Below are 25762 nucleotides of genomic sequence, written 5' to 3' on the forward strand. Positions count from 1 at the left end.
ATCTCCACTTTCTCTGCTAAGAGTTGGCACATAAAACTCAGCGTAATATTTTTGAGCATTTTCAAGAACTACAGTCACACCCACCCAGCTGGAGGACAGTAAGCTCCCTGAGGATAGAAAGTACGTGTTCTCCTAACTGTTCCACAACCTAGCCTGCCCCAAACAGGGCTCTGCACAAAACTGCTGCTGGGCAAGCCCCTGATGGTTGTCTGAGTCTCACAGACAAAATGTCTCACACCTGGGCTACCTATCAATCTGTCATGCCACCAGGTTCACACACTCTACATTGCCCCCAAAGGCCTCACAGTCCTCAGAGTAAGCAAAGTCAGGAGAAGAGAAGAGGAGTTGATTCTGAATATGAATTTAGATGTGGACAAATCTGGTCTCTTCTCTGAAATGATTAACTTGCATTTCAGAGTTTACAAATGTTAAATGAAAATATTCATTTCATTAGTAGCCTACTATTGTTGTCACAGTTCATGCAGACAGAATGCCTTTTTACTGACTGCACTGATGACAGCTGCATAGTTTAAAAGAACCTGTGTCTTTTCATTTAGTCCATGTAAAATTGGGTTTATGGGGCTGAAGTAGAAATCTAAACCTAGAACAGGTATGAAGGGGTACAATTAATGACATGGCTCTGTCAAATGCCATCTATCAGGCTCAATGACTCTGTCAAATGCCATCTATCAGGCTCAAACACCTAGCCCTCAGGGAAAGCTAGCTTTCAATGGCCACAGCCTTCTCTTGGAAGCTATGAGTCAGCAAATCACAAGTTGTTTGTCACCATGCTCCTCCAATAAAAGAATATTTTTCATCCAGGTGAGATGAGGACATCCAAGCTGGTCTTGAAGAGAGAGAAATCACAAAGGGAAAAGATTAAGCCCAGAGGAAAGGCAAAGAAAGCAGAGAAGTTGGTAAACTAGGCCTTCTACATTCAGACTTGGCTTTATGAAATTACTGCTGAAACAGGATGTGGAAACAGAAGGAAGCATGCTATGATCTAATTTGGACACAAGTACAGAGGAGGAAGGTGCCCTTCTTCCCAAACTTCCCAGGTGTGTAAGAGCCATACCAAAGCCTCACTCTGTGGAAGGAGAAAACTACATACCAAGAGCTCAAGCAACTGCAAGATGGCTAGGCTCCTAGTAGCATCAGCACTTATGCAAGTTAATTAGCCAGGACAATCGGGAGCTTCAGAGAGGCATCTTTCATGACTAAAGTTCTACCATGAGAGGTGGCAGGAAAATGAATTTAAAAAGTGATAATGACAGAGAAGGAGCCTGAAACTTGGAGATAAGAGAATTTAGTTCAAATCTTGGTTCTGACCCTTACTAGCTTAGTTTCTTATGGTTCCATTTACATGAAATATGCAGAATAGGCAAATCCTCAGAGACAGTAAGTAAAGTTATGGTTGGCTAGGGCTGGTGACTATGCAGGAGCGGGGATGGGGAGTAACTGCTAAGGGTGTCTTTTCTGGGAGATGCAAATGTTCTGGAATTAGTCGTGATGGTTGCACAACTCTATGAATCTACTAAAAACCACTGAATTATACAGTTTAAAGGGGTGAATTTTATGGTATATGAATTATATCTCAACATAGCTGCTAAAAAGAATCCGAATTAGAAATTTTCTCCACATACTAAGGCCAACAGTGAACCTGCAATAATGCATATACTAACCTAGTAAAAATGGATCTCACAAAGGCCGGAAGACTGGACCTGCTTTGGGGACATCACAGCTAGACACTTGGCCTTCACTTCATTCAGTCTCGCAGTGGTGACTCGGTAAAGTGCTGGGGCTGTGTTGCACCAGTTATTTACACTTGGCCAAAAGGCAGGCAGGTGGTCAGAATGGAATAAATCCTCTGGAAGAGCACCTGTGCTCTTCATACCTGGAGGAATCTACTTCACACACAGCTTCACATGCCCACAGGGAATGTTTGGAACCCAGAAAGCCACAGTCAGTTTGGGGTCATTCTTCTTTGTCGTCTCCTGACTTCCCTAGCGATCACAGAGTTTCTGTTTGTAACATCCTCTAACACAGTCCACTAGTGTCTTTCTATGAACCACACCACATATCCTTTTGACAGCCATGCGCTTAGACCGACTGTAATTCAATTAGACAGTTATTGAGCAAATAGTGCACCCCAGATCTGTGTTGGGTGCTGGTGATACAGCAGAGAATAAGAAAGACACAGTCTGTGCCCCACACATATGAGTGTGCGTAAGACTCCTACTTCCTTCACTACCTTTTCAGTTCTTTGAGGGCAAGAATTATGCCTTCTATTTCTCTAATTAGGTCCAACTTGAGGTTTAGAAAAGAAAAATTATTTTTTCTTTTTTTATTTATCTTTTTTTTTTTTTTGAGACGGAGTCTCACTCTGTCGCCCAGGCTGGAGTGCAGTGGCGCAATCTCAGCTCACTGAAAGCTCCGCCTCCTGGGTTCACGCCTTTCTTCTGCCTCAGTCTCCCAAGTAGCTGGGACTGCCAGCGCCCGCCACCATGCCCGGCTAATTTTTTTTTGTATTTTTAGTAGTGACGGGGTTTCACCGTGTTAACCAGGATGATCTCGATCTCCTGACCTTGTGATCCGCCCACCTCGGCCTCCCAAAGTGCTGGGATTACAGGCGTGAGCCACCGCACCCAGTGGAACATTCTTTATCAGCTTCACATTGGTATAGAGATTGTCAATCAAAATCTATTTTCCTCCTTGTCAACAGAAACAGAAAGCACACATAACGTTTTAGCTGGGTTCCATGCTTCCCAGTCTTCTTTGCTAGACAGGTAAGGCCACGAGTTCTCCTCAGTAGAATCTGAGTGGAGTGATGCATCTCCCTTCCCGCCAGGGCCTTTAAAAGACCAGGTATGTCTCTTCCACCTTTTTGCACCTTGGCTGTCTTTCCTCATTAATCTGTTGTTACCTGAAAGTGACAATTGTCTTAATCAGCACACAAATGCAAAGTCCTCAGGGATAATGGAGCCACAACATGGAAGAAGACTAGACCAGCCCTGGGCTATTCTATGAGCAAGAAATGAACTTCCTTTGTGTTTGGACCCTTACATTTTTGTGTCTGATTAAGCAGGATACCCTAACTCAAGACAGCATCCTCCAGTTCAAGACAGTTGGTGCCTGATAAAATACTACTCGACTGACAATTCATCTAATACAATTCAGAAAACAGGATCCTTGTGCTGCTGCCTGCAGAGATCCGTAAGACTCCCAGGGGCACAGAGTAGAAGGGATTTATCCAGTGCTATGCAAAGCTGAGATACTCTTGACATCTACAAGTGAGTACTGGGATTGTCAGCTATTCAACCGTATGTCATTCCTGTCTGTATGCCCAGCACCTAGCACATTTTATTATCAAGACACAGAGGAAGCAATCAATAAGTTTTCCTGAAATAATGATTACCTCTCCATGCTTATTACAGCACTGAGCACACTACAATGCAAATATTTGCCTTTTACTTCTCTCTCTCATATAGTAGAGGAGCTCTGGAGAACATATTTCATAAGTCTTTGTATTCCTAACACCTACACATCTGCACATTGTAGATATTCCTTCTTTGATAAAAAAATTCATAAAGACTTTCTCTACCAACCCATGCAGATACACAGCAATCAAAACAAAGATGGGGTAATAATAAAGGAAATAATTTGGAATAAAGAAATCAGGCCTTCTGAGAAGTCCTAAGCATTTTCACTAAACTTCCCAGCCATCCTAATAGGGACTCAGAAAGTGACAGACTTTTAAAACTGGAGAGAACATTAGAAAGCAAGAATCCATTTTAAAGATGAGGAAACAAAAGCTGAGAAAACTAAAAGGGCTTATTGAAGTAGCACAGTTAATTAGCCATAGACTCCAAATCTTCAAACTTCAAATCCAGGGCTATTTTCACACAATGGGGACTCTATCTTATTTCCACTCACCTCCCACTGTCTACCACAGTGCCTCGCACACTGAGGGTATTCAATGGTTAAAGAAAAAATATGATGAGTGAAAATGAGCTATTTGTGTGAAAGTTATAGCTTGCAGGATCACAGATTTTCTTATCTCCTTTAACCAAAATTTTTAGATTAATGAAGTTTAAGATGCTTACATTTTGCAATAAGTTCAAACTTAACTTCTGTGAACTGTGTTTTTCTAATTAATTGTTCTAAAGAATAAAATCATTAAAACCTTATAAAACAAACAAAACTGCAGTCCAGTAGAAGGATAAGGATAGGAGTGAGGTTAGTCTGAGATAAATATGAGGCTCTCCAGATTATACAAAACAGACTACTGATGCTCCCCCATACCATCTTCAGACAACTTAATGCTTGTACATTTCCAATATTTTCCTCGTTATATCTTAATGGCTCCAAAATAAGTTAGTTTGCCGAAACAAGAGAGAGATTATTAGGATTTTATTTCTTTTGACAGGTAACCACAAGGAATTTACAATGGAGCAAGAAAGCTCCAAAGGGAACGAGAAACACCAATACATACATTTTTAAAGATACAAATACTAACCTCATTGTGGATGTACGTCATACTTTCAAATTTTGCAACTGAATTGAGATAAAGGGGGAAAAAAAGTATTGATTTTCTGAGATTAAAAAAAATTCTAGGGATACTTTATTTTAAATATCCTAATATTTGACTATTGCCACTTTCAAAAGCCAGAAAGACCTTATAAAGACTTCTTCACCTTCCTAAAATTCCCCATCTTGATATTGCTGAGGTACAATAAAGCAGAAAAACCACTGTAGCCTTTTTCAATTCTCAAGAATCTTAAAGGCCCTCATCATGGTTTCGGCTCCACCCTCTTTCTCAAACTGAATTCTTAAGGATCGCAATGACTTAATCAATAAACACAACAGCCCTCGCATTAACCCCTGTGCTTCTGACACTGTTAGTTTCTCTCTCCCTCCAGAAAGCATTTCCTTCTTTGGTTTCTGTAACACTTTTCTGGTTTTCCTCTGACAACCCCTGTGTCCTTCGCTAGATCTGTATCATCTTTCGCCTCCCTAATCAGAGCCATTCACTGTTTGCACCTTTTGTTCTTATACTATACAGATCCTCCTTGACTTACCATGTCCTGATAAACTCACCATAAATTGAAAAAAAATCATAAATAAAAACTCTATTTAATACGCCTAACCTGCCAGACATAGCTTAGTCTAGCCTCTCTTAAACGTGCCCAGAACGCTTACATTAGCCTACAGCTGGGCAAAATCATCTTAACACAAAGACTGTTTCATAATAAAGTGTTGAATATCTCAGGTAATTTATTGAATACTGTCCTGAAAGTGAAAAAACAGAATGGCTGTATGGGTCCACAAAGTATAATTTCCACTGAATGTGTATCGCTTTCTCACCATCATAAAGTCAAAAAGTCATTAAACCACCATAAGTTGGAGACTATCTTTATTCTCTTTCTCCTCTACCTGGATGTCTCCCAAATCTAGTCTGATCCTCCCTCCCCAACTCCAGTTCCTCCTGGACATTTCTAGTAGATACTGTCATCTCAAACTCAACATATTCTAAACCAAACTTATCTCCTCCTAAATTTGTATCCCCCTCCTGGTTTCTCTATTTCTGTAGAAGATAGCAAAATCCCTGTAGCTACTCATACTGGGTTTCAGAAATACATTTGTAAATACATTTTTTTCCCTCGCCCCTGCTTTCTAAATTTGGCTAGGTGTGACCCTGGGCAAGCCATTTTTACCATTCGTCCCATGGTTTCCTCATCTGAAAAAGAGAAAAATCACACCTGGCAAGTCTGAAAGAACAGATGTTTATGAAACTGCCTAATTAAGTGCTCAATAAATGTGTCTCTTGGCTGGGTGTGGTGGCTCGATCCTGTAATCCCAGCACTTTCAGAGGCCAAGGCAGGCAGATCACTTGAAGTCAGGAGTTCGAGATCAGCCTGGCAAATATGGTGAAACACTGTCTCTACCAAAAAAAAAAAAAAATTAGCCAGGCGTGATGGCACGTGCTTGTAATCCCAGCTGCTTGGGAGGGTTGAGGCACGAGAATAGCTTGAACTCAGAAGGCAGAGGTTGCAGTGGGCTGAGATTGTGCCACTGCATTCCAGTCTGGGTGACAGAGTGAGACCCTGTCTCAAAAAAAAAAAAAAAAAAAGTGTCTCTTCTCTCCAGCAACTCCCCATAGTTCCCAAGCAGATAAAAAAAATTCTTCAAGGATATATCTATCATATTCCTTTACATAGCACTATAATGCCTTGCAGAGTGGCTTGTATACAGAAGTAGCCTAATAAACATTCATTGATCAATGCCCATAGACAAGCAACTAAAGGAGTGAATCGAGAGAGGTATCAAGAAAAGATCACAAAATATTAACTACAATCAAAATCAAGAGGGATATTATCTATGTCTCAATCAATCTAGAAGGCATCTGGCACCTAATTGGCTCTGATATACGTGGTGAAAAATGAACCAGACAGACCTAAGCATCTAGCATTCACCTCTATGGGAGGTATAAAAGAATCACAAGGGGGCTGACTCTGCTCACCGGGAGCTTCCCTAGTCCTCCTGTGGTCCACATATGAGGGAGGTAAGCATGCTCATTCCTTGCCAAAAGTAGTGTTCTTTACTTCAGATTTTGAACAAATAAATACTCACATGTCAAAAGCACTGAACTCCAATGTTAAGCGAGCTGGCAGCCCAGCAGAGTCACCTGGACAGAAGCATTATCACATTTTCAATGACAAGTCAGAAATAGCAGCATTCATAACAAAAATGCTTATGAATAGTTTTCTTCTCTTTGTTGAGCCCAAGGCGCCCCATCCAATTTCTGATTATCTATGCTACATAGATAATATATGTATGGATAGATAATAGCAGAATGTGACAGAGCTCTTGTGAATATGAGACATTTGCCAAGAATATATAAAAGATTCAATGGAAAAAAATATTTCCAATCTCTTCCCCCAGCAATGCTAAGTAATGGGTATTATTTGGATTAATAATTTGAGTTTCACTACTCTCTCTCTTTTTCCCCACAACAAGAGAAAATAAATGAAAATGAACTGAGATCAAAAAGTCAGGAAGTAAAATAGAAACTAGTGAAGAGCACTGATTACAAAAGACAAGGCTGTCTCTTTCTAAAGGAAAGCTGACACTATACTGGAGGACAGAGAGGATAACAGAAGACAATGGAAAATGAAATTTACAATCACCTACCATTGTAGTAATAACCCTTAATGTCCTTGGGAGCTTCATCCAGCCGATACTCATTCAGCTTCTTCTGGGTCAACTCATGCCAGAACCCAACATCCAAGGCACTGCTAAAGGGGGCAAACTGCAGTTTAGAGAGTCCAGGATCCCCCGTAGCTGCTGCCATTATTTCTTGCCTACTAAAAAACAAAACAGAACACAGCAAAATAACATATCCATGCAAAACCTGATGAGAGAGAACACTTGTAATAAAGCTTAATTCAAACAAACAAAAAGTAATGAGATGTTTACAGGCTACCTTAAGACACAACTTCTTTTTGGATTGTGGTAAGAAACACATAACATATACTTTACCATCTTCATTATTTTGAAGTGTACAGTTGGGTGGTATTAAGTATAATCACAATGTTATAAAACAGATCTCCAGAACTTTTTCCTCTTGCAAAACTGGAACTCTATACTCTTTAAACAATAACTCCCCATTTCCTTTCTCCCAGGACCTTGTACCCACCATTCTACTTTCTGTCTATACGGGTCTGACTACTTCATGTAAATGGAATCATACAGTATTTGTGTTTTTATGACTGGCTTATTTCACCTAAGACACAACTTTGAAAACCATCCTAATTGGCCTGTGTTGTCAAGCCGATTCTCCTCACGACAGCGATTTTTCTTTTTTTTTTTTTTTTTTTTAATTGAGATGGAGTCTCGCTCTGTAACCCAGGCTGGAGTGCAGTGGCGCGATCTCGGCTCACTACAACCTCCGCCTCCCGGGTTCAAACAATTCTCCTGCCTCAGCCTCCCAAGCAGCTGGGACTACAGGCGCATGCCACCAGGCCCAGCTAATTTTTGTATTTTTGGTAGAGATGGGGTTTCACCGATGAAACAGTGATTTTCTAAGTAATCCTTTGTGGCCTTAATGTTTATGCTTCTTTCTTCCTTGAGTCAGTCTGACTGATGATGCACTACTGTTATTCCTTCTTCGACACAGACACTGTCTCAGAAGATTTTGCCATCTTGTGTGGTCCTGGAGAACTCTGCAAGTACAAAATCTTACATCCCGCTACTCAGAAATACAACAACCCAAACTGTCAGAATTCTGTCTGTATGACAGCAGTGCTTTAACTCCTCTAGCTGAGGCAGATAATGAGGATACATTTCTCCCCACCTCCCAAAGTACCTAAATTTCTTTGAAATCTCATATTTTATCTTTTCAATGCATGGAAATTTTGTATTTTGTGCCATGACACATATTTTATTATTTCATTTCCCCCCTCAAATCATCTAATAAATTTGACCTTCCTGGCAATCATGTATATGTATGCTGTAACTTTCTATAATCCCTCCACACTCTCAGGGGTAACATACCCCAGTTTGAGAAGGACAATACTAAAGAAATGTGGCAGCTCCAAAAAGCAAATTGATGAGGTCTGTTCACTTTCCATTCTGTCCAATTACCCCACAACCAGATATACAAATATTTCTGCAGCAGAACATATGAACAGTCATATGGGATACTTTCTGTTTTTTTTTTTTTTCTTTTGAGACAGGGTCATGCTCTGCTGCCCAGGCTGCAGTATAGTAGCACAATCTCGGCTCACTGCAACCTCAGCCTCCTAAGCTCAAGCAATCCTCCCACCTCAGCCTCCCGAGTAGCTGAGACTACAGGCATGGGCCACCATGACTGGCTGATTTTTCTGTATTTTCAGAAGAGACCAGGTCTTGTCATGTCGCCCAGGCTGGTCTTGAGCTCTTGGACTCATGATCCTTCTGCCCCAGTCTCCTAAAGTGCTGGGATTACAGGCATGAGCCACTGTGCCTGGCCAAATGGGATACATTTTTAAAAGACAGCTCATATCTACTCAGGGAGGTTTTGCTTGAGTTTTGTGCCAAGACTATTAGAAAGCTTTCAGTTTTCCAAACTTGTTGGATTTAGCATTAGAGATAAGGAGCTTTGGATTGATAGAAACTGTATAATGAAATACAAAGCTAGTGCTCCTACATAAAAGGTATTCAAATCAAGAAGAACGGGATGAATGTGGGGCAGAGCCTTGGGAAAGACACCGTGAATAAGATGGGCACCGAGTGATGTTGAAAAGGATGGGTAAGGTGGCGGGGGAGAGGATGGGTGGAGGGCAGAAGGAACAAGAAGAGCAGAGGAATACTCATGGCAGAAATGTGGACGCGTGAAACCAGCTGTCCTCATGTGGACGGTCTGTGCTGTGCAAGAGCAGCATACACAGAGCTGAGCAGGTGACATGGGTGAACACCTATGGAGAAGCCTCAAATGCAAGGCTAACAAATTTCGGAGTGGGAAGCCAGTGGCAGTCCGGCATGATGAATATGATTCTGCAGTGGGTAAAGGGCTTTGAAGGAGGCAGGCAGGGAAATCAGCTAAGAGCCCAAAAATGTATGAAGACCTGGATTAGAGCAGAGGAGTAAGACTGAAAAGGAGGGGACCCTTGTTGGGGCTGATTTAAAAGAAAAGGTGACCTAAATTGGTATCTTGGTGGACTCAAGAAATGAAAAGAGAGAATAAAGTCCTTGGGGTGTCAAGCCATGAATGGCTAGGAGAATGGCAGCTTGAGTGAAAGACAAGACCCTTGAGAGGCAAAGCAAGTTTCAGAAGAGTAATAACGAAAGACATTTTCAGCTGTGGACAACAGCAGGGCAAAGATAAGCCAAGGAAACTGGACATGGATACTGAGAGAACAGCTCACACAGGTGACAATGATCAGCTCTTAGAAGTTACTCAGAGAAAGAAAAGCCCCACAAAGTCCTAGAGAATGTCCACAGTTAGGGAGTAAAAAGAAATAGAACCAGTAGGCCGGGTGTGGTGGCTCATGCCCATAATCCCAGCACTTTGGGAGGCCAAGGCAGGTGGATTACCTGAGGTCAGGAGTTCAAGACCAGCCTGAACAAAATGGTGAAACCCCATCTCTACTAAAAATACAAAATTAGCTGGGCGTGGTGGCGCATGTCTGTAGTCCCAGCCACCTGGCAGGCTGAGGCAGGAGAACTGCTTGAACCCAGGAGGCGGAGGTTGCAGTGAGCCGAGATTGCGTCATTGCACTCCAGCCTGGGCAACAAGAGTGAAACTCCATCTCAAAAAAAAAAAAAGATAACAGACAGTTGTATATAAATTGCAGATGGTGGTTCCTGGTGCCCTCAAGGTTGTACGTCTGAAGCCTAAAATAAAGTCTGCCTATCTAGAGGTGGCTGGTTCACGAGGTTGGTTGGTCAGTGCTGGTCACGAGGTTGGTAGTCAGTGACAGCTACCTGGAGAAGAGGAAGGAGAAGGCCAAGATCCACTACCAGAAGTAAAAACAGCCCATGAGGCTGCAGAAACAGGCGAAAGAGAATGTGAAGAAAACTGACAAATACAGAGGTCCTCAAGACCATGGGCTCCTGGTCTGAGCCCAATAAAGACTTCTTATTCCTCACACTTGGTCTGGCCTGCCCCTCCTCCATCACCGCACTGGGATGTGGGGGACCCAGGCGGCAGTCCAGGTACTGAAGGCAGCCTGGGACTTAGAAAGATGCGAAAGAGGAAAGGGCCTTAGTCACTGCCTTTCTGTAGTTATCTGAAACAATTCTAGGAGTTGTGCAGACATAACTTGCCATGACTTACTTGTTCATGAGACAGTTTATAAGAACAACTAGTTACTTCTGTTTCAATATTAGCAAAAGTGAGCTGGAACACTAATTGAAGGGGAGCCCTACCCTGTGAATGAGGCATCTATTTCCCACCTGGTCATATACTATAGACTGCACCTGCTAGGATGTGAGAAAACACACGGGGAGGATATGAGTTTGCTGTTGTACAAACATTATTTATAGAAGCAGAGACTGGGAAAATGTGCAACCAAAGGGGTTCCAGGTATTGCCCTTGTTCCTTCCCTGTACTTTGTAAACAGAAACAAATAAACTACTTTTACAGAGAGAGACAAAAAAAAAGGCCCAGTGCAGTGGTCCATGCTTGTAATCATAACTCTTTGGGAGGCTGACGCAGGAGGATCACTTGAGCCCAGGAGTTTGAGACCAGCCTGGGCAACATGGTGAGACTGCATTTCTACAAAAAAATTTTAAAATTTGCCGGGTATTGCAGGGCACACCTGTAGTCCCAACTACTCGGGAAGCTGAGGTAGGAAGATAGCTTGAGCCCACCAGGAGGTTGAGGCTGCAGTGAGCCATGATTGCACAAAAGTAATTTGCATAAGAGGCACATCATTTAAATATTTCTGACTTATTTGGCCTAGGGAAATTGTGAACAGAACCCAAGGGCCTATTTCACAAGAGGATATAGTTGATGTTCAGCTGCTGAAACTGTTCCATGACAGGCTGAAAACAGAAAAGTCTTAAGTTGCACAGCAGCATGATGAGGAATCTTCTGGAAATGCCTAAATAGGACAATCTATGGTAAAGGTATCACTTAGGAACATATACGTCTGTGTCACATCACTATAGTCCTTAAGCTGGAAGGGAAGATTTAAGAAGTAACGGTCGGAGGGGAATTTGGGGGGAAGTGAGTCCTAGGTAGTTATTCATGTGTCACTAATCTAAATCCAAACATTACTTACTTCCTGAAAATGTAAGGCTTGCCTGTATAACCCTGGACAGTGCAAGTGAAACTTCGGCCTCTGCTTAGCTTACAAAGACAAAGGATTGTTTCTATCACACTTCAACATTATATTCAGACACAGTCAAGGAAAGAAATTAACATAGGCATCAATGTAAGTGTGTTTCAATTTTATTTCAAACTATTTCAGGATGTGAAACCCAGGAGTTACACAAGATGGGATTGTGTCACTGCCAATTAAACAGGAAAGGTTTTGATAGGGATTCAACACTGTAATGAACAAGAACTCTAGCAGTGTAAGAAAGCCTGCAGTGGCCAAGAAGTTCAGTCAAGATTAAACTGAAATAGCAGGGTGTGTGGCTAACCAATACAACCCCCCTGGGGCTGTGTCTGCCACCCAAACTTGGTGCAAATTTCAGACTTTAATGAAAATAAAACTGAGTCACACTCAGCATGAGTGGGAGCTCAGAAAATGTCACTGAATGAGTACTTATCAAAAGTTTCTGTCCAAATGGACCTAAATCTTTTGTTTTTTAAGATCAAATCCCCACAGGAAACGTTCAGTGGTGTTTGCCTCCGAAGAAGGCTGCTAGAGGGTCAGGAGAGAGGAGTGTAGGGAGACTTATTTTCATTGCAGGACCTTTTTTGCCTCTTAAAGTTTGTATTATGTATATAAAATAACAATATAGAAATAACTAAAATAATTAAAGAAAAAAGTCCTAACCCAATGGCAAGAAGAAGACAAAGAGAGAGAGAAAAAGACTAGCAGTTCGACTGCTTTGGTTCCAAGAAATCATAGCTGGAAGATTCCTGAAAAAAGAACCATGTCTTACTCATCTTTCTTCAGGACTGAGCACAGTGCCTAGATCATATTAAGAGCTCAGTAAAGGTTGAAATGAAATAATAGCTCTCTTTTCCCACAAAGGGCCAATGGATGGATGCTATATAGTAAGATAAATTTCAGCAGAGTTTAAAACTTACTAATAGCTTGAATTGTCCAAACAGGAAATAGATCAGAGAGACAATGAGCTCTCCATTAGTAGAAGTGTTCAAGCATATATTGGATGATTATTTGCCATGTAATACTGCACAAAGCATTACTGTATCAGGCAGTCAAACAAGACCCGGGTTTAGCAAGCTTTTCCTGAAGAGGGCCAGATAGTAAATATTTTAAGGCACTGCAGGCCTCAAACAGTCTGTTGTGTATTTTATTTTTTTACAACCCTAAAAAAATGCAAAAAACATTCTTAGTTCCTGGACTACACAAAAAAAGGCCTCAGGCAGGATCTGACCCACAGGCTGTAGTCTGCTGACCTCTGGACTAAATGATCTTCCAAACCTATTATCCTTTGATTCTTTGAAGGTGCCAATAACGTATTTTGTTTTGAGGGAGACTGACATCTTTGGCATAATCTTTTTAAAGGGCAGTAAAGATCAGTGAGGGCTGCTGAGGGCGAAGGCCCGATTCTAAGGCCACATCTGCTGGTCTGCAATAGGCACCTTGTAACGCTGCAAATACTTCTTTATGAACTGGTAAATATAGTCTACTCAAAACATTCACACATCTCTCAGCATCATTAAGCCAAGACGAAGCTCATTTGATATTTATTGAGGCTCATAATGTTCCGGAAAGACTGCATCAGCAGCATTCTACATCCTAAGCAGGCATATGACTACACCTCTGATGGTTTCCTTATGCTTTCTCCCAGACCCCTGTTGTTGCCTTCTGACTTTTCTAGTCCTACCCCGCAGCCCTATCACTCCTCACCTGTGACTTGATGCTCCTTAACAGTGGCTCTCAGGCCCCCATGGCCTAGAGCCGACAGCCCCTATGTCTGAAAAGTGTTCCCTGTTTTCCCTCACCTTCCTTCTGTGACTGCCTGGCATTTTGAAAAGCCAGCTCAGAGGTGACCTGCTCGGGAAAGCCTTCTCAGAGGTGCCTTGTCTGTCTTCACTCCCCTCATACTCCTCCCCTGGCAGCTATACTTAATCACTCCTGGCTCTAAGCCACCTAGACAATTGGTATTGTTTTTCAACTCTTTGCTTACCTGTTTGCCTCCACCAAACTTGATTGTAAGTTCTACAAATATAGATCCTGGGTCATATTCCTTTCAATGTCCCTAGTTCCTTGCAGAGTGGCTCTCAAACATTACTAGGATGAATTTTAGAAACCTTTTATCAGCCAGACACAGTGGTTCACACCTGCATTCCAGCACTTTGGGAGGCTGAGGCAGGAGGACTGCTTGGGGACAGGAGTTCATGACCAGCCTGGGCAACATAGCAGGACACCATCTCTAGAAAAAATTAATTTACAAATAAAAATAATAATAATAATAATAAAAGGTTGGGTGTGGTGGCTCACACCTACAATCCCAGCACTTTGAGGGTCTAAGGCGGGAGGACAGCTTGAGCTCAGGAGTTTGAGAACAGCCTGGGCAACATGGGCAACATTCCTTCTCTACGAAAAAAAATTTAAAAGTTAGCTGGTAATGGTGGTGGCATGTGCCTGTGTTCCCAGCTACTTGGGAGACTCAGGCAGAGGATCGCTTAAGCCCGGGAGATTAAGGCTGCAGTAAGCCAAGACAGCACCACTGCACTCCAGCCTAGGTGACAGAGCCAGACCCTGTCTCAGAAAAGAAAAAAAAACCACACAAAACAACAAGGAACTCTCTATAGATATCCTCCCCAAAAGAAACAAAAGAAAGAAATAATCCAAACTTCTATGACTATGAGAACAAACCCCAGAAGCTAATTACCACAGAATATGGAGTAAGGAATGAAGAACATATGACGATATGCCATATAACTTAGGTCTCTAAACCTACTATTGTTTTTTCAGGACAAAGACTTTGGCGGGCAGGAAACATGCATACACAAATCAGTGCAAATAAAACCTTACTCAACTGCATATGAAAGTAGTCAAGAATAAATGTTTCTTTCTGAAAGAGTTCCAGTAGCTACTAGTGACAATATCTGGTCATTAAGATAGCATTTTAATGAAGAGATTAAAGTTAACATCAGCAGCAACGTGACAAACAGACACTGTGTGCTATCTGATAGAATGCCATGGAAAGAACACAGCATCTGTAGTGTTCGGATGAAAATACACAACCTGGATCTCATGGGAGGAAACATCAGATAAACCCAAGCTGAAAAACATTCTACAAAATGACCAGGATTATAGTCTTCAAAAGTGACAAGGTCTTAAAAGTCAAAGGAAGACAAGGAGTTGTTCCAGATTGAAAGACACCACAAAGACGTGACAGCTGGGGGCCACGTGTGATCCTGGAATGATGCTCCACTATAAAAGCGCATTATTGGGACTAAAACTGAATGGGAATCTCTGGGAGATGGATAAATGGAAGGTCTCTCTCTTATTCTTATAGTATTTCTGTAAGTTTGAAACTGTTCCAAAATAAAATAGTAAGAACAATTTGATCACCCAGACACACACAGCTTTATACTTTGTTCAACAGGCAAAACCAACCAACCTGACAGAAGTTACAATGGTGATTACAGGGTGAGGTGGGGCTACTGACGGAGAAGGCCATGAGGAAGGCTCCTGGGGAGATGGAAATATTCTATATCTTGAGCTGGGTGGTGGTTACAAGGCATATACCTATGTAAAAAGCCACAGGCTAAACATTTGCAATCAGTGCACTTTATGTGTGTTATCCATGAATAAAGAAGTAAAATAGGGCCAGGTGCAGCGGCTCACACCTGTAATCCCCGCACTTTGGGAGGCTGAAGCAGGAGGATTGCTTGAGCCCAGGAGTTCAAGACCAGCCTGGGCAACACAGTGGGCCCCCATCTCCACAAAAAATAAAAAAATTTGCCAGGCACCTGTAGTCCCAGCTACTTGGGAGGCTGAGGTGAGAGGATCACCTGCACCCAGGAGACTGAGTCTGCAGTGAGCCATGATTGTGCCACTGCACTCCAGCCTGAGTGACAGAGTGAGAACCTGTCTCAGGAAGGAATTTAAAAAAAAAAAAAAAAAAAGGCCGGGTACAGTGGCTCACACTTGTAATTCTAGCACTTTGGGAGGCCAAAGCAGCATGATCACTTGAGCCCAGGGGTTCAAGACCAGTCTGGGCAACACAGTGAGACCCCATCTCTATGAATAATTTTTAAAAATTATTATGGAGTGGTGGTGCACGCCTGTGGTCCCGACTACTCAGAAGGCTGAGACGGGAGGATCACCTGAGCCCAGGTAATCCAGGCTGCAGTGAGCCATGACTGCACCACTGTATTGCAGCCTGGGCAACAGAGCAAGACCCTGTCTCGAAAAATAAAATAAAATAAAAAAGTCGAATAAAACTCCTATCTTTAAACTATACCAGTCCTACGAAGAGAACCCAACAGTTAACAGATGACCTACTTAAATTTAGCTTTGGTAAAAAGCAAGTCATTACTCTAAATAAGGAGCCTAAATGGGAAATCATTTCCATAAAGTTTTCTGGCATTTTGTGATTAAAGAAGCTAAGGATGGAAGCATTTTGGCCTGGCTGAATTAATTGAAGCAGAAGTGCTTCCTGGAGTGAGACTGCCCAACCATTCTCCCTCTAGGATTGGACACAGCAATTATCAAGCCAGTGTAGAATTTTTTAAAATGAAGACGTGTAGGATATTTTTTAAATGAAGAAATACAGGGCCGGGCGCGGTGGCTCAAGCCTGTAATCCCAGCACTTTGGGAGGCCGAGACGGGCGGATCACAAGGTCAGGAGATCGAGACCATCCTGGCGAACCCGGTGAAACCCCGTCTCTACTAAAAAATACAAAAAAAAACTAGCCGGGCGAGGTGGCGGGCGCCTGTAGTCCCAGCTACTCGGGAGGCTGAGGCAGGAGAATGGCGTGAACCCGGGAGGCGGAGCTTGCAGTGAGCTGAGATCCGGCCACTGCACTCCAGCCTGGGTGACAGAGCGAGACCCCGTCTCAAACAAAAAACAAAACAAAAACAAAAAAAAAAAAAAAAAAAAAGAAGAAATACAGGATTTTTTAAATGAAGAAGTAATTCACTTTAAAGTGAAGAAGTAATTGTAGAAAATAAACAACAGAGGGAGAGAAAAAAGCAAAAAAACAAAGCCAGGTGCGGTGGCTCATGCCTATAATCCCAGCACTTTGGGAGGCCGAGGCGGGTGGATCACGAGGTCAGGAGGCCAGGACCACCCTGGCTAACACGGTGAAACCCCGTCTCTACTAAAAATACAAAAAATTAGCCGGGCGTGGTGGCGGGCGCCTGTAGTCCCCGCTATTCGGGAGGTTGAGGCAGGAGAATGGTGTGAACCCGGGAGGCGGAGCTTGCAGCGAGCAGAGATCGCACCACTGCACTCCAGTCTGGGCAACAGAGCAAGGATCCATCTAAAACAAACACACAAGCAAACAAAACAAAAACAAAAAGAATCTGTCTTTAGGGGAAACTAGACACATAGGCCACTAGTTTCCATAAACCAGTCTGACAATGTTAAAAATTATCACACTCTAATTTTTCAGTGTGTGTTTTAGTTTTTTGTCTGTTTGCTTTAGGAGAGCAGGGGAGTTTTTTTCTGTTTGTTTGTTTTTGAGACAGAGTCTCGCTCTGTCGTCCAGGCTGGAGTGCAATGGCGTGATCTCAGCTCACTGCAACCTCCGTCATGTGCCACCATGCCCAGCTAATTTTTGTATTTTTAGTAGGGTTTCATTATGTTGGCCAGGCTGGTCTCGAACTTCTGACCCCAGGTGATCCACCTGCTTTGGCCTCTCAAAGTGCTAGGATTATAGGAGTGAGCCACCGTGTCCACTATGAGCAGGGGAGTTTTTAATGGTTCAGGGAAAGGATGCTAAAAGCAGAGGTAATGTAATGCAGTCAGGTATCTGGTCCTTCAGTCAGATAAACCCGAGTGTGGATTCCACCTCCACCTCCCATTGGCTGAGAAGCCTAAGGCAGGTTAGGGCGGGTTCCTTCACCCCCCTGCACCTGGATTTACTCAGGTGTAAGATAAAGACAGGTATACCTACTCCAGAACTTGCTGGGAGGGCTAAATGTTTGTGACGTGCTTATTACAGTGCCTGGCATACAGCAAGCAGTCAATAAACGGTAGCTGCTGGTAGTTTTTCTTGTCGCTGCCCCATATTAGCCAACAATGCCTGACTAATGTGGTTCCTATTCCCCATGCTCACTATGAAAATTTCCTCTGCCTAAAACACACCTCATTTAAAGCCTACCTCCCTCAAAAGAGCGCTGCAATCACAACAGAGGCTTAATTAAAAGGAAATGGTCAGTCTCCCACTACAGGTCATCAAGAAGTCCAAAAGAACAAGTTCTAAAGGGCAGCGAGCACTCAGTGTCCGATTTCTCTGAGCCCATGTGGGGCCATTCACTTAGCAGAAGTGCCAGAATAACTGCAATTTGGCCCTGAAGTGCCTTCTCTGGGCCAAAATGGAACACATAGAGCAGGCTTCTATTCTCATTTTCCCAGCTGCGGGGCTGCAAGCTCTGGCAGTCATTAAAATAAGCACCAAACCACATGACCAAGCCCCGCTGACAAACAGCATATGTTCTTAGCTGCTGATGTGTAAAAAGGAGGTGGAAATCACCAGATGTGGGGAGGGGGCTGCTTTGGCATATGGAGCCAATGTACATTTTACAGACAAATGATGCTTCTGCAACCTCATGAGTTTCGGAAACAATCTGCAAGGCTGTTAAAGAGGGAGGTTTAAAGCCTTCTCTTCCAAAAGAAGGAAAAAAGTTCTAAACTTAGAAGAAAGAGTAGGCTCTACCGGAAGATGAGAACTCAGGACTCCTACAGGGAAACCAGCTGGGTATGGAAACCTCACTTCCTTTTAAAAGTTGCATTAGAGTCAAGATGTCCCTGAGCCAAACTAACATCTCCACAAGACATCAAGTCATCAAGCCAGACAAATGGGTCTGTGATTGTGCTTTCAGGTGATTTCTGTGGTAACAGGTGATCACACTGGCAGTTAGGAAAATTGCTATGATGGGTGAGTTGTCCTCCTCACCTCCAAGCCACCTCTGAATCAACAGGATTTCTTCTTCAGTGGGTCAACCAGGGAACAAGCAGTCACATCCACAGTCTTCAAACTCTATCTGTCCTTCTCATTGGTTACTTCCAGGAGCTGTTTTTCTTTTATTTTGGTTTCCTTCTGCTATAATATCCTTCACCTTCACATGCAATCTGGTGTCCATCAGCCTGAGTTTTTGAGAATGGATGCACTGGATACCAGCATTATGGGGTCTGAGAAGCCTACATGGGAGGGATAGTGACAGCTGAGAAAATGTGGGAAAGAGGAGAGAGGAAGTAATACTGCCAGGAAGATGGAGGGCAGTGTGTCTCCTTCTGAGTCCTTTTGTTACCTCCACTGATCAACAGTGTTGCCCATTCCTCTGTTCATCTGAGAGACAGTCACCTGGATTCGTCTGAATCACTGTGGAGCCCTATGCCAACCAACAACTAAAATCTAAGATGGTTTCCTAAAAGCTGGCTGAGTTATGAAGGCTTGCTTCTAAAAAACAACATCTCTGTGGTTTTCATTTCTGGTGATCTTTAAAGAATCCTAAGAAATGAGAGAGGTACTGAAAAACTGGCTCGAACAAAGGCCTGATTTCAGATTTTCAAAATGTTTGATTTTTCTTTTTTTCTTTTCTTTCTTTTTTTTTTTTTCGAGACAGAGTTTCACTCTTGTTGCCCAGGTTGGAGTGCAATGGCATCTCAGCTCACTGCAACCTCCACCTCCCACGTTCAAGCGATTCTCCTGCCTCAGCCTCCCGAGTAGCTGGGATTACAGGCGCCCGTCACTACGCCCAGCTAATTTTTTATATTTTTAGTAGAGATAGGGTTTCACTATATTGGCCAGGCTGGTTTCAAATTCCTGACCTCAGGCGATCCACCTGCCTCAGCCTCCCAAAGTACTGGGATTACAGGTGTGAGCCACCGTGCCAGCCTGATTTTTCAAAGATAAGAATAAAGATGGGTTCTAAAGACCACTGGATGGAAGTTTTGCTCCCAGGATAGGCCCATATGGGCCACTCTAGTCCACTTAGCGCCTTTGTACAATCAGAAAATTACACTCGTTTCAAGATTTTACTTCCTTTAGAGAAATGTTGTAATATACTGATTAGGTTAGCTCAAGACATAGTAGCCTTCTCTGCCACTGTCATTACAAAAGTGCACCCACAATACCTACGATATAAATGGAACGCCCTTTGATGTGGCCTCTTGTGCAGTGCACAGCCTACATAACTGTATGAGGCAGCCCTAAGTCATCACAAGAGGCCAATATGGTTTCTCTAAGAAAAAGTCATGACAGAGTAACTGCATTCCTACCTTGATCAGGGAAGAATCATAGACACAGGACACACAGGTCTCAGAAATGTCTCTTACAAGGTTGCTCTAGAAATCCTGGTAGACAAGATGAAGATACAGGAATTGAATCCTGACATAATTAGAGGGATTAAGAACTAGTAAAACAATCTTATTCAAAGGATCTTGGTTACTGAATTAATTAATGTTAATTAGAAAGGAGCTAATAGCAGCAGGTCTTTGGCTTGGTCTCTGGGCCTGTCCAATTTATTTTATTTATTCACATGAATGAATATTTATCAACATTTACTAAGTATTTCATGTGCACTGAACCCTATGCTGGGGCTAAAAGCAGGGGGAATAGGCAAATAAATAAATATAGTCAATATTCTTATTGCCATATTTTATCAATAGCTTGGATAATGATGTAGATTTGCTTATCAGTTTCATACACATCATGACACAAGAAGAAACAGGCAATACAAGTGACTAAAATTCAGGATAAAAAAAGATTCCGACCATCTGGAATGGCAGGCCTATTTTAACAAGATTTGAAATTTTATAGCGGTAAATCTAGGGCTTTAAATCTAAGTTCAAGAAAACAATTGGACAAGGCAGATGGTCTACTAGACCGGAAAGAGCATAGGTTCATAAGCCAGAGAGACCTGAGTTCACATTCTGTCTCTGCTACTTTCTAGCCACACCACCTTGGACACGTCATTCAACTTCTCCGAGTCTGTTTCCTCTTCTGTTAGACAGGGATACGATACCACCTACTGTGCAGAATTATTGTGAGGATTCAACTAGAAAATGCATACATCTGGCCCATAGGAGGCACTCAAAAAGCAGGACTAACATCATATTGTTTACCAATAACATGCCTGGCCAACATGGCGAAACCCTGTCTCTACTAAAAACAAAAAAGGGCCAGGCATGGTGGCAGGTGCCTATAATCCCAGCTACTTGGAAGGCAGAAGGTTGAGAATTGCTTGAACCCAGGAGGCGGAGGTTGCAGTGAGCTGAGATCGCACTACTGCACTCCAGCCTGGGTGATAGAGCAAGACTCTGTCTCAAAAGAAAAGAAAAGAAAAGAAATTGGGGTTTCCATTATAGTTATTTCTTCAATAAACAGTTACGTTATATACTTGTCCCTGTGCTACATTTCAGGGTTCAATGGCCAAAAAAACTACGGTCCCCACCTTTAAAGAGCTAACAATTTTGAAGCCAAAACAGACGGCAAAACAGAAGAGGAATCAGAGTATAGCAATTTGGAGGTAAAACAAATACAGTGTAGCCTGGTGTTGGTATAAAATGTTACAGGAGGAAGGACATCTAAATTAGACTGATGAGGCAACAGTGTTTCCTATAGAAACCCTTAAGCTAAGGTGTGTTTGTTTGTTTGTTTGTTTGTTTGTTTGTTTGTTTGTTTTTGAGATGGAGTCTTGAGACACAGTCTTGCTCTGTCACCCAGGCTAGAGTGCGGTGGCGCAATTTCGGCTCACTGCAACCTCCGCCTCCTGGGTTGAAGCGTTTCTCCTGCCTTAGCCTCCTGAGGAGCTGGGGTTACAGGCACCCACCAACATGCCTGGCTAATTTTCGTATTTTTAGTAGAGATGGGGTTTCACTATGTTGGTCAAGCTGGTCTCGAACTCCTGACCTTGTGATCCGGCCACTTCAGCCTCCCAAAGTGCTGGGATTACCGGTGGGAGCCACCACACCTGGCCAAGCCAAGGTTTTAAGAATGTCCTATAGAAACCCTTAAGCCAAGGTGTTAAGAACATCCAAGTAGATTCTCAACAGGGGCCCTATTGGCATGTTGGATGGGACAATTCTTTTTTGTTTAGAGCTATTCCTGCACATTGCAGAATGTTGAGCATCTCTGGCTCTCTCTCTCAATAAATGCAGTAATGCCCTCTGGTCAATGTCACAAAACAAAGCAAAATAAAACAGCTCCACAAACTTCCAAACTCGCTGTTGATGGTTGGGAAAGGGGCGGGGGGGGGGGGGTTAGATGGCAGCACTAGCCCCATGCAAGGACCCCTGGATTAGGAGGCTAGAGGCAGGAACTGGGGACTCTCCAGGCAAAGGAAGGACGCTGACTCAGCTCCACATCAACTACAGAAACACCCCATGGCCTCTGCATAAGCTTAGAATTTTCTTGGCCACCTCCACATATCCATCATCTAGTGATTTTCTTTGCTCACTTTTCAAATCACAGCTCAATCATCACTTCTGAGGGAAGCCTTCCCTGACTCCCTCAGCTTCTGATTAGGTTGATCCTCCTGTATTCTAGTTCTCAAAAAGCACCAACTACCTCACCTTCATAGCACGTACGCAGTTATCCTCCTCGGTAGAATAAAAATTCTATGAGAAAGGAAAAATGTCAGCTTCCTATTTTCCCACATTCATCAATGTTTTTCTAGCACCTGACTTAGCACCTCATAGGTGCCCAATAAATACCTGATGACTGAAACAATGAATAAATGAAAATTCTATGAGAAAGGAACCGTGTCAGCTTCTGATTTTCCCCTATTCATCGTTGTTTTTCTAACACCAGTCTTAGCACCTCATAGGTGCCCAATAAATACTTGTTGATGACTGAAACAATAAATGAATGAACCAGGATGGTATGTTTGAGAAAATACAAACGAGTTCTGTTGCAGGAAGTCAGGGACCCCGAACCGAGGGACCAGCTGGAGCAGTGGCAGAGGAACATAAATTGTGAAGATTTCATTTTAATATGGGCATATATCAGTTCCCAAATAATACTTTTATAATTTCTTACACCTGCCTTTACTTCAATCTCTGAACATAAATTGTGAAGATTTCATTTTAATATGGACATTTATCAGTTTCAAAAATTAATACTTTTATAATTTCTTATGCCTGTATTTACTTTAATCTCTTAATCCTGTTACCTTCATAAACTGAGAATGTACATCACCTCAGGACCACTATTGTGTTAACTGTACAAACTTATTGTAAAACATGTGTGTTTAAACAATATGAAATCAGTGCACCTTGAAAAAGAACAGAATAAGAGTGATTTTCATGGAACAAGGGAAGACAACCATAAGGTCTCACTGCCTGCAGGGTCAGGCAGAATACAGCCATATTTTTCCTCTTGCAGAGAGCCTATAAATGGACGTGCAAGTAGGGAAGATATTACTAAGTTCTTTTCCTAGCAAGAAATATTAATAATTAAGACCCTGGGAAAGGAAAGCATTCCTGGAGGGAGGTCTATAAATGGCGACTCTGGAAGTGTCTGTCTCATGAGGTTGAGATAAGGACTGAAATATGCCCTGGTCTCCTGCAGTACCCTCAGGCTTACTAGGATTGGGAAACCCTGCCCTGGTAAATTTGAGGTCAGACTGGTTCTCTGCTCTCGAACCCTGCTTTCTGTTGTTTAAGATGTTTATCAAGATAATATGTGCACCGCTGAACAAAGACCCTTATCAGGAGTTTCTGATTTTGTCCTTGACCTGTTTCCTCAGAAGCATGTGATCTTTGTTCTCCTTTTTGCCCTCTGAAGCATGTGATCTTTGTGACCTACTCCCTATTCGTATAGCCCCTCCCCTTTTGAAGTCCTTAATAAAAACCTGCTGATTTTGCAGCTCAGGTGGGCATCACAGTCCTACCGATATGTGATGTCACCCCCAGAGGCCCAGCTGTAAAATTCCTCTCTTTGTACTCTTTCTATTTCTCAGCCGGCTGACACTTACAGAAAATAGAAAGAACCTACGGTGAAATATTGGGGGCAGGTTCCCCCAATAGAGTTCTATATGGCAGCAAGCAGAGGCACATGGGGCAGAGTAGATGGACCATGCCATAAAAGCAGGCAAAGGCCATATCATGAAAAGCCTTATGTGAAAAGCTATGCATTTGTGTTTCTGCATAGATCTCTATCGTAGTAAAGGCAATCCATAGCAGTGAGGACTGGACTCCTGAGGCAGGGCAACCAGCTGGGAGGCTGTGCAGAAAGACAGGTGGGAAGGGAGGGGGGCCTGAACTGAGGGAGCAAGGGAGGAAATGGAGGCGATGTGTGTCAGGAGATAGCAACAAAGTCAAATCTATAGAACTCTGATGAATGCCTGGGCTTGAAAGATGGAAAGGAGGGATAGTACCAGAGGAAGAGTCTGAGATGACTCTCAGGGTTCTGTTTTGGATGACTAAATGGAAGGAGGGGAACTGGCAAGATTTAAGAACAGAGAAAGAACGGCAGGTTCAAAGGGAAGATGAGGAGCTTAGTTTTAGACTTGTTTGAGTTTGAGGGTAGCACTCAGGAGAGATCTGGGCTCATGATACAGAACAGGGGTCACGAGCATATAAACAAGTTTGAAGCTGGGGTTGAGAAGAACATAGTAGAGGGCAGAGTCTTGGCAAAAAATGGCATGTGAGGGACAAAGGGGAAGAAAAGAGCCCACAATGGAAACTGAGGGACAAATGGCCAGAGAGATAATACAAAGTAGGACTGGGTTTTCATAAGTGAGGGGCAAGGTCAGCAATGTCAGATGTGCCAAGAAAAATAAGGAAGGAAAAGTGGTCAGATATTCTGGCTATGTTGAGGTCTGATGACTTTGGGGAGTGGTGGGACGAGAGCAAGATTGTAGCCATGACTTAGGGAAGTAGAGGTAGCAACTCTAGATAACTCTTCCAAGAAAGGTGGCTGGGTAAAAGAGGCGTGACAGGGTGCAGCATAGGTTAATCGGAGGGTTTTTGTTTTTTCCAAAACGAGAGTAAACAGAGAATATTTAAATGAGAAGGGTTGATGAAACAGGAAAGAAAATGAACAAATGATGGAACCCAGTCCTTGAGGCAAAGGAGGAGATAGGATCTCAAGCACAAATAGAGGACTCAGTCTTAAACACCATCTCTTTCACAGAATTAAAGGTAAAAAGATAGGGTCAGCTAAAGATCAGCTGGCAAAGGATAGAAGAGGAAGTTGAGACGCCTTAATTGATGGCTGCAACTTAGTGGAGCAAAAGTCAAGGTAGGAGGTTGAGGAGAGGAATGAATATGTGGAAGAGGAGTGAATATGTGGAAGACATAAAGGGAAACAGGCAAGTGACCTGCCTGAGGATATGGGGAGGGCTGAGCCATGCTGAGGGCCTATTTGGTGGCACACTAGTGTAATAGTGTCAAAAGCACAATGTGTCTACTATGGAGCTGGCAGGGCTTTAGGTTACCACCAGAAAAGTGCAGTCTTGCTCTGCATGGTTAGAGTCCTCAAGGAAAGAGAACTCCCTTTCTGTACCACACACTCAAACAGAGGCTGACAAACCGGAGCAAGTTCAAGGATGGTAACTGGGGTGAAGGTGTGAGGAAATCCCAAAAGTGATCATTCTGAAGCTGGTCTGAGACAGAGTGAATAGGCTGTTCCTTAGTCTGCCAAGATCATGGAAATACATATTGATTACCAATTAACAGAGCAGCACCTCCAGTATTTATTCTCCCTTGATTATACAATCAGGCCTTAATTGCACTGGAGAAGGGTGGGGAGATCAGGAGACAGAAAGAGGAGAGGAAGCGGTGGCTCATGCCTGTAATCCCAGCACTTTGGGAGGCCAAGGCGGGCGGATCACGAGGTCAGGAGATCGAGACCACCTGGCTAACAGTGGAACCCCGTCTCTACTAAAAAAATACAAAAAGTCAGCCAGGCATGGCGACAGGTAGTCCCAGCTACTCGGGGGGCTGAGGCAGG

General features: G+C 42.9%; 1 protein-coding gene across 5 annotated transcripts in view; it reads right to left on the reverse strand.

Moving 5' to 3' along the window:
- ATG7 (autophagy related 7) overlaps positions 1–25762 on the reverse strand; it is a 278547-nt gene that overhangs the window by 249638 nt on the left and 3147 nt on the right. For all 5 annotated transcript variants that reach the window (XM_025374538.1, XM_025374532.1, XM_025374526.1 and 2 more), the window contains exons 2-3: positions 7192–7361; positions 6631–6685 (exon numbers count right to left, since the gene is read on the reverse strand). Coding sequence is in view for 4 of the 5 variants with exons in the window: in XM_025374532.1 (XP_025230317.1) it covers positions 6631–6685; positions 7192–7351 (215 nt within the window). In the remaining variant the exon portion in view is untranslated. The remainder of the gene's footprint in view (positions 1–6630; positions 6686–7191; positions 7362–25762) is intronic.

The sequence above is a fragment of the Theropithecus gelada genome, chromosome 2 (genome assembly GCF_003255815.1).
Source record: "Theropithecus gelada isolate Dixy chromosome 2, Tgel_1.0, whole genome shotgun sequence".
Classification (NCBI taxonomy): domain Eukaryota; kingdom Metazoa; phylum Chordata; class Mammalia; order Primates; family Cercopithecidae; genus Theropithecus; species Theropithecus gelada.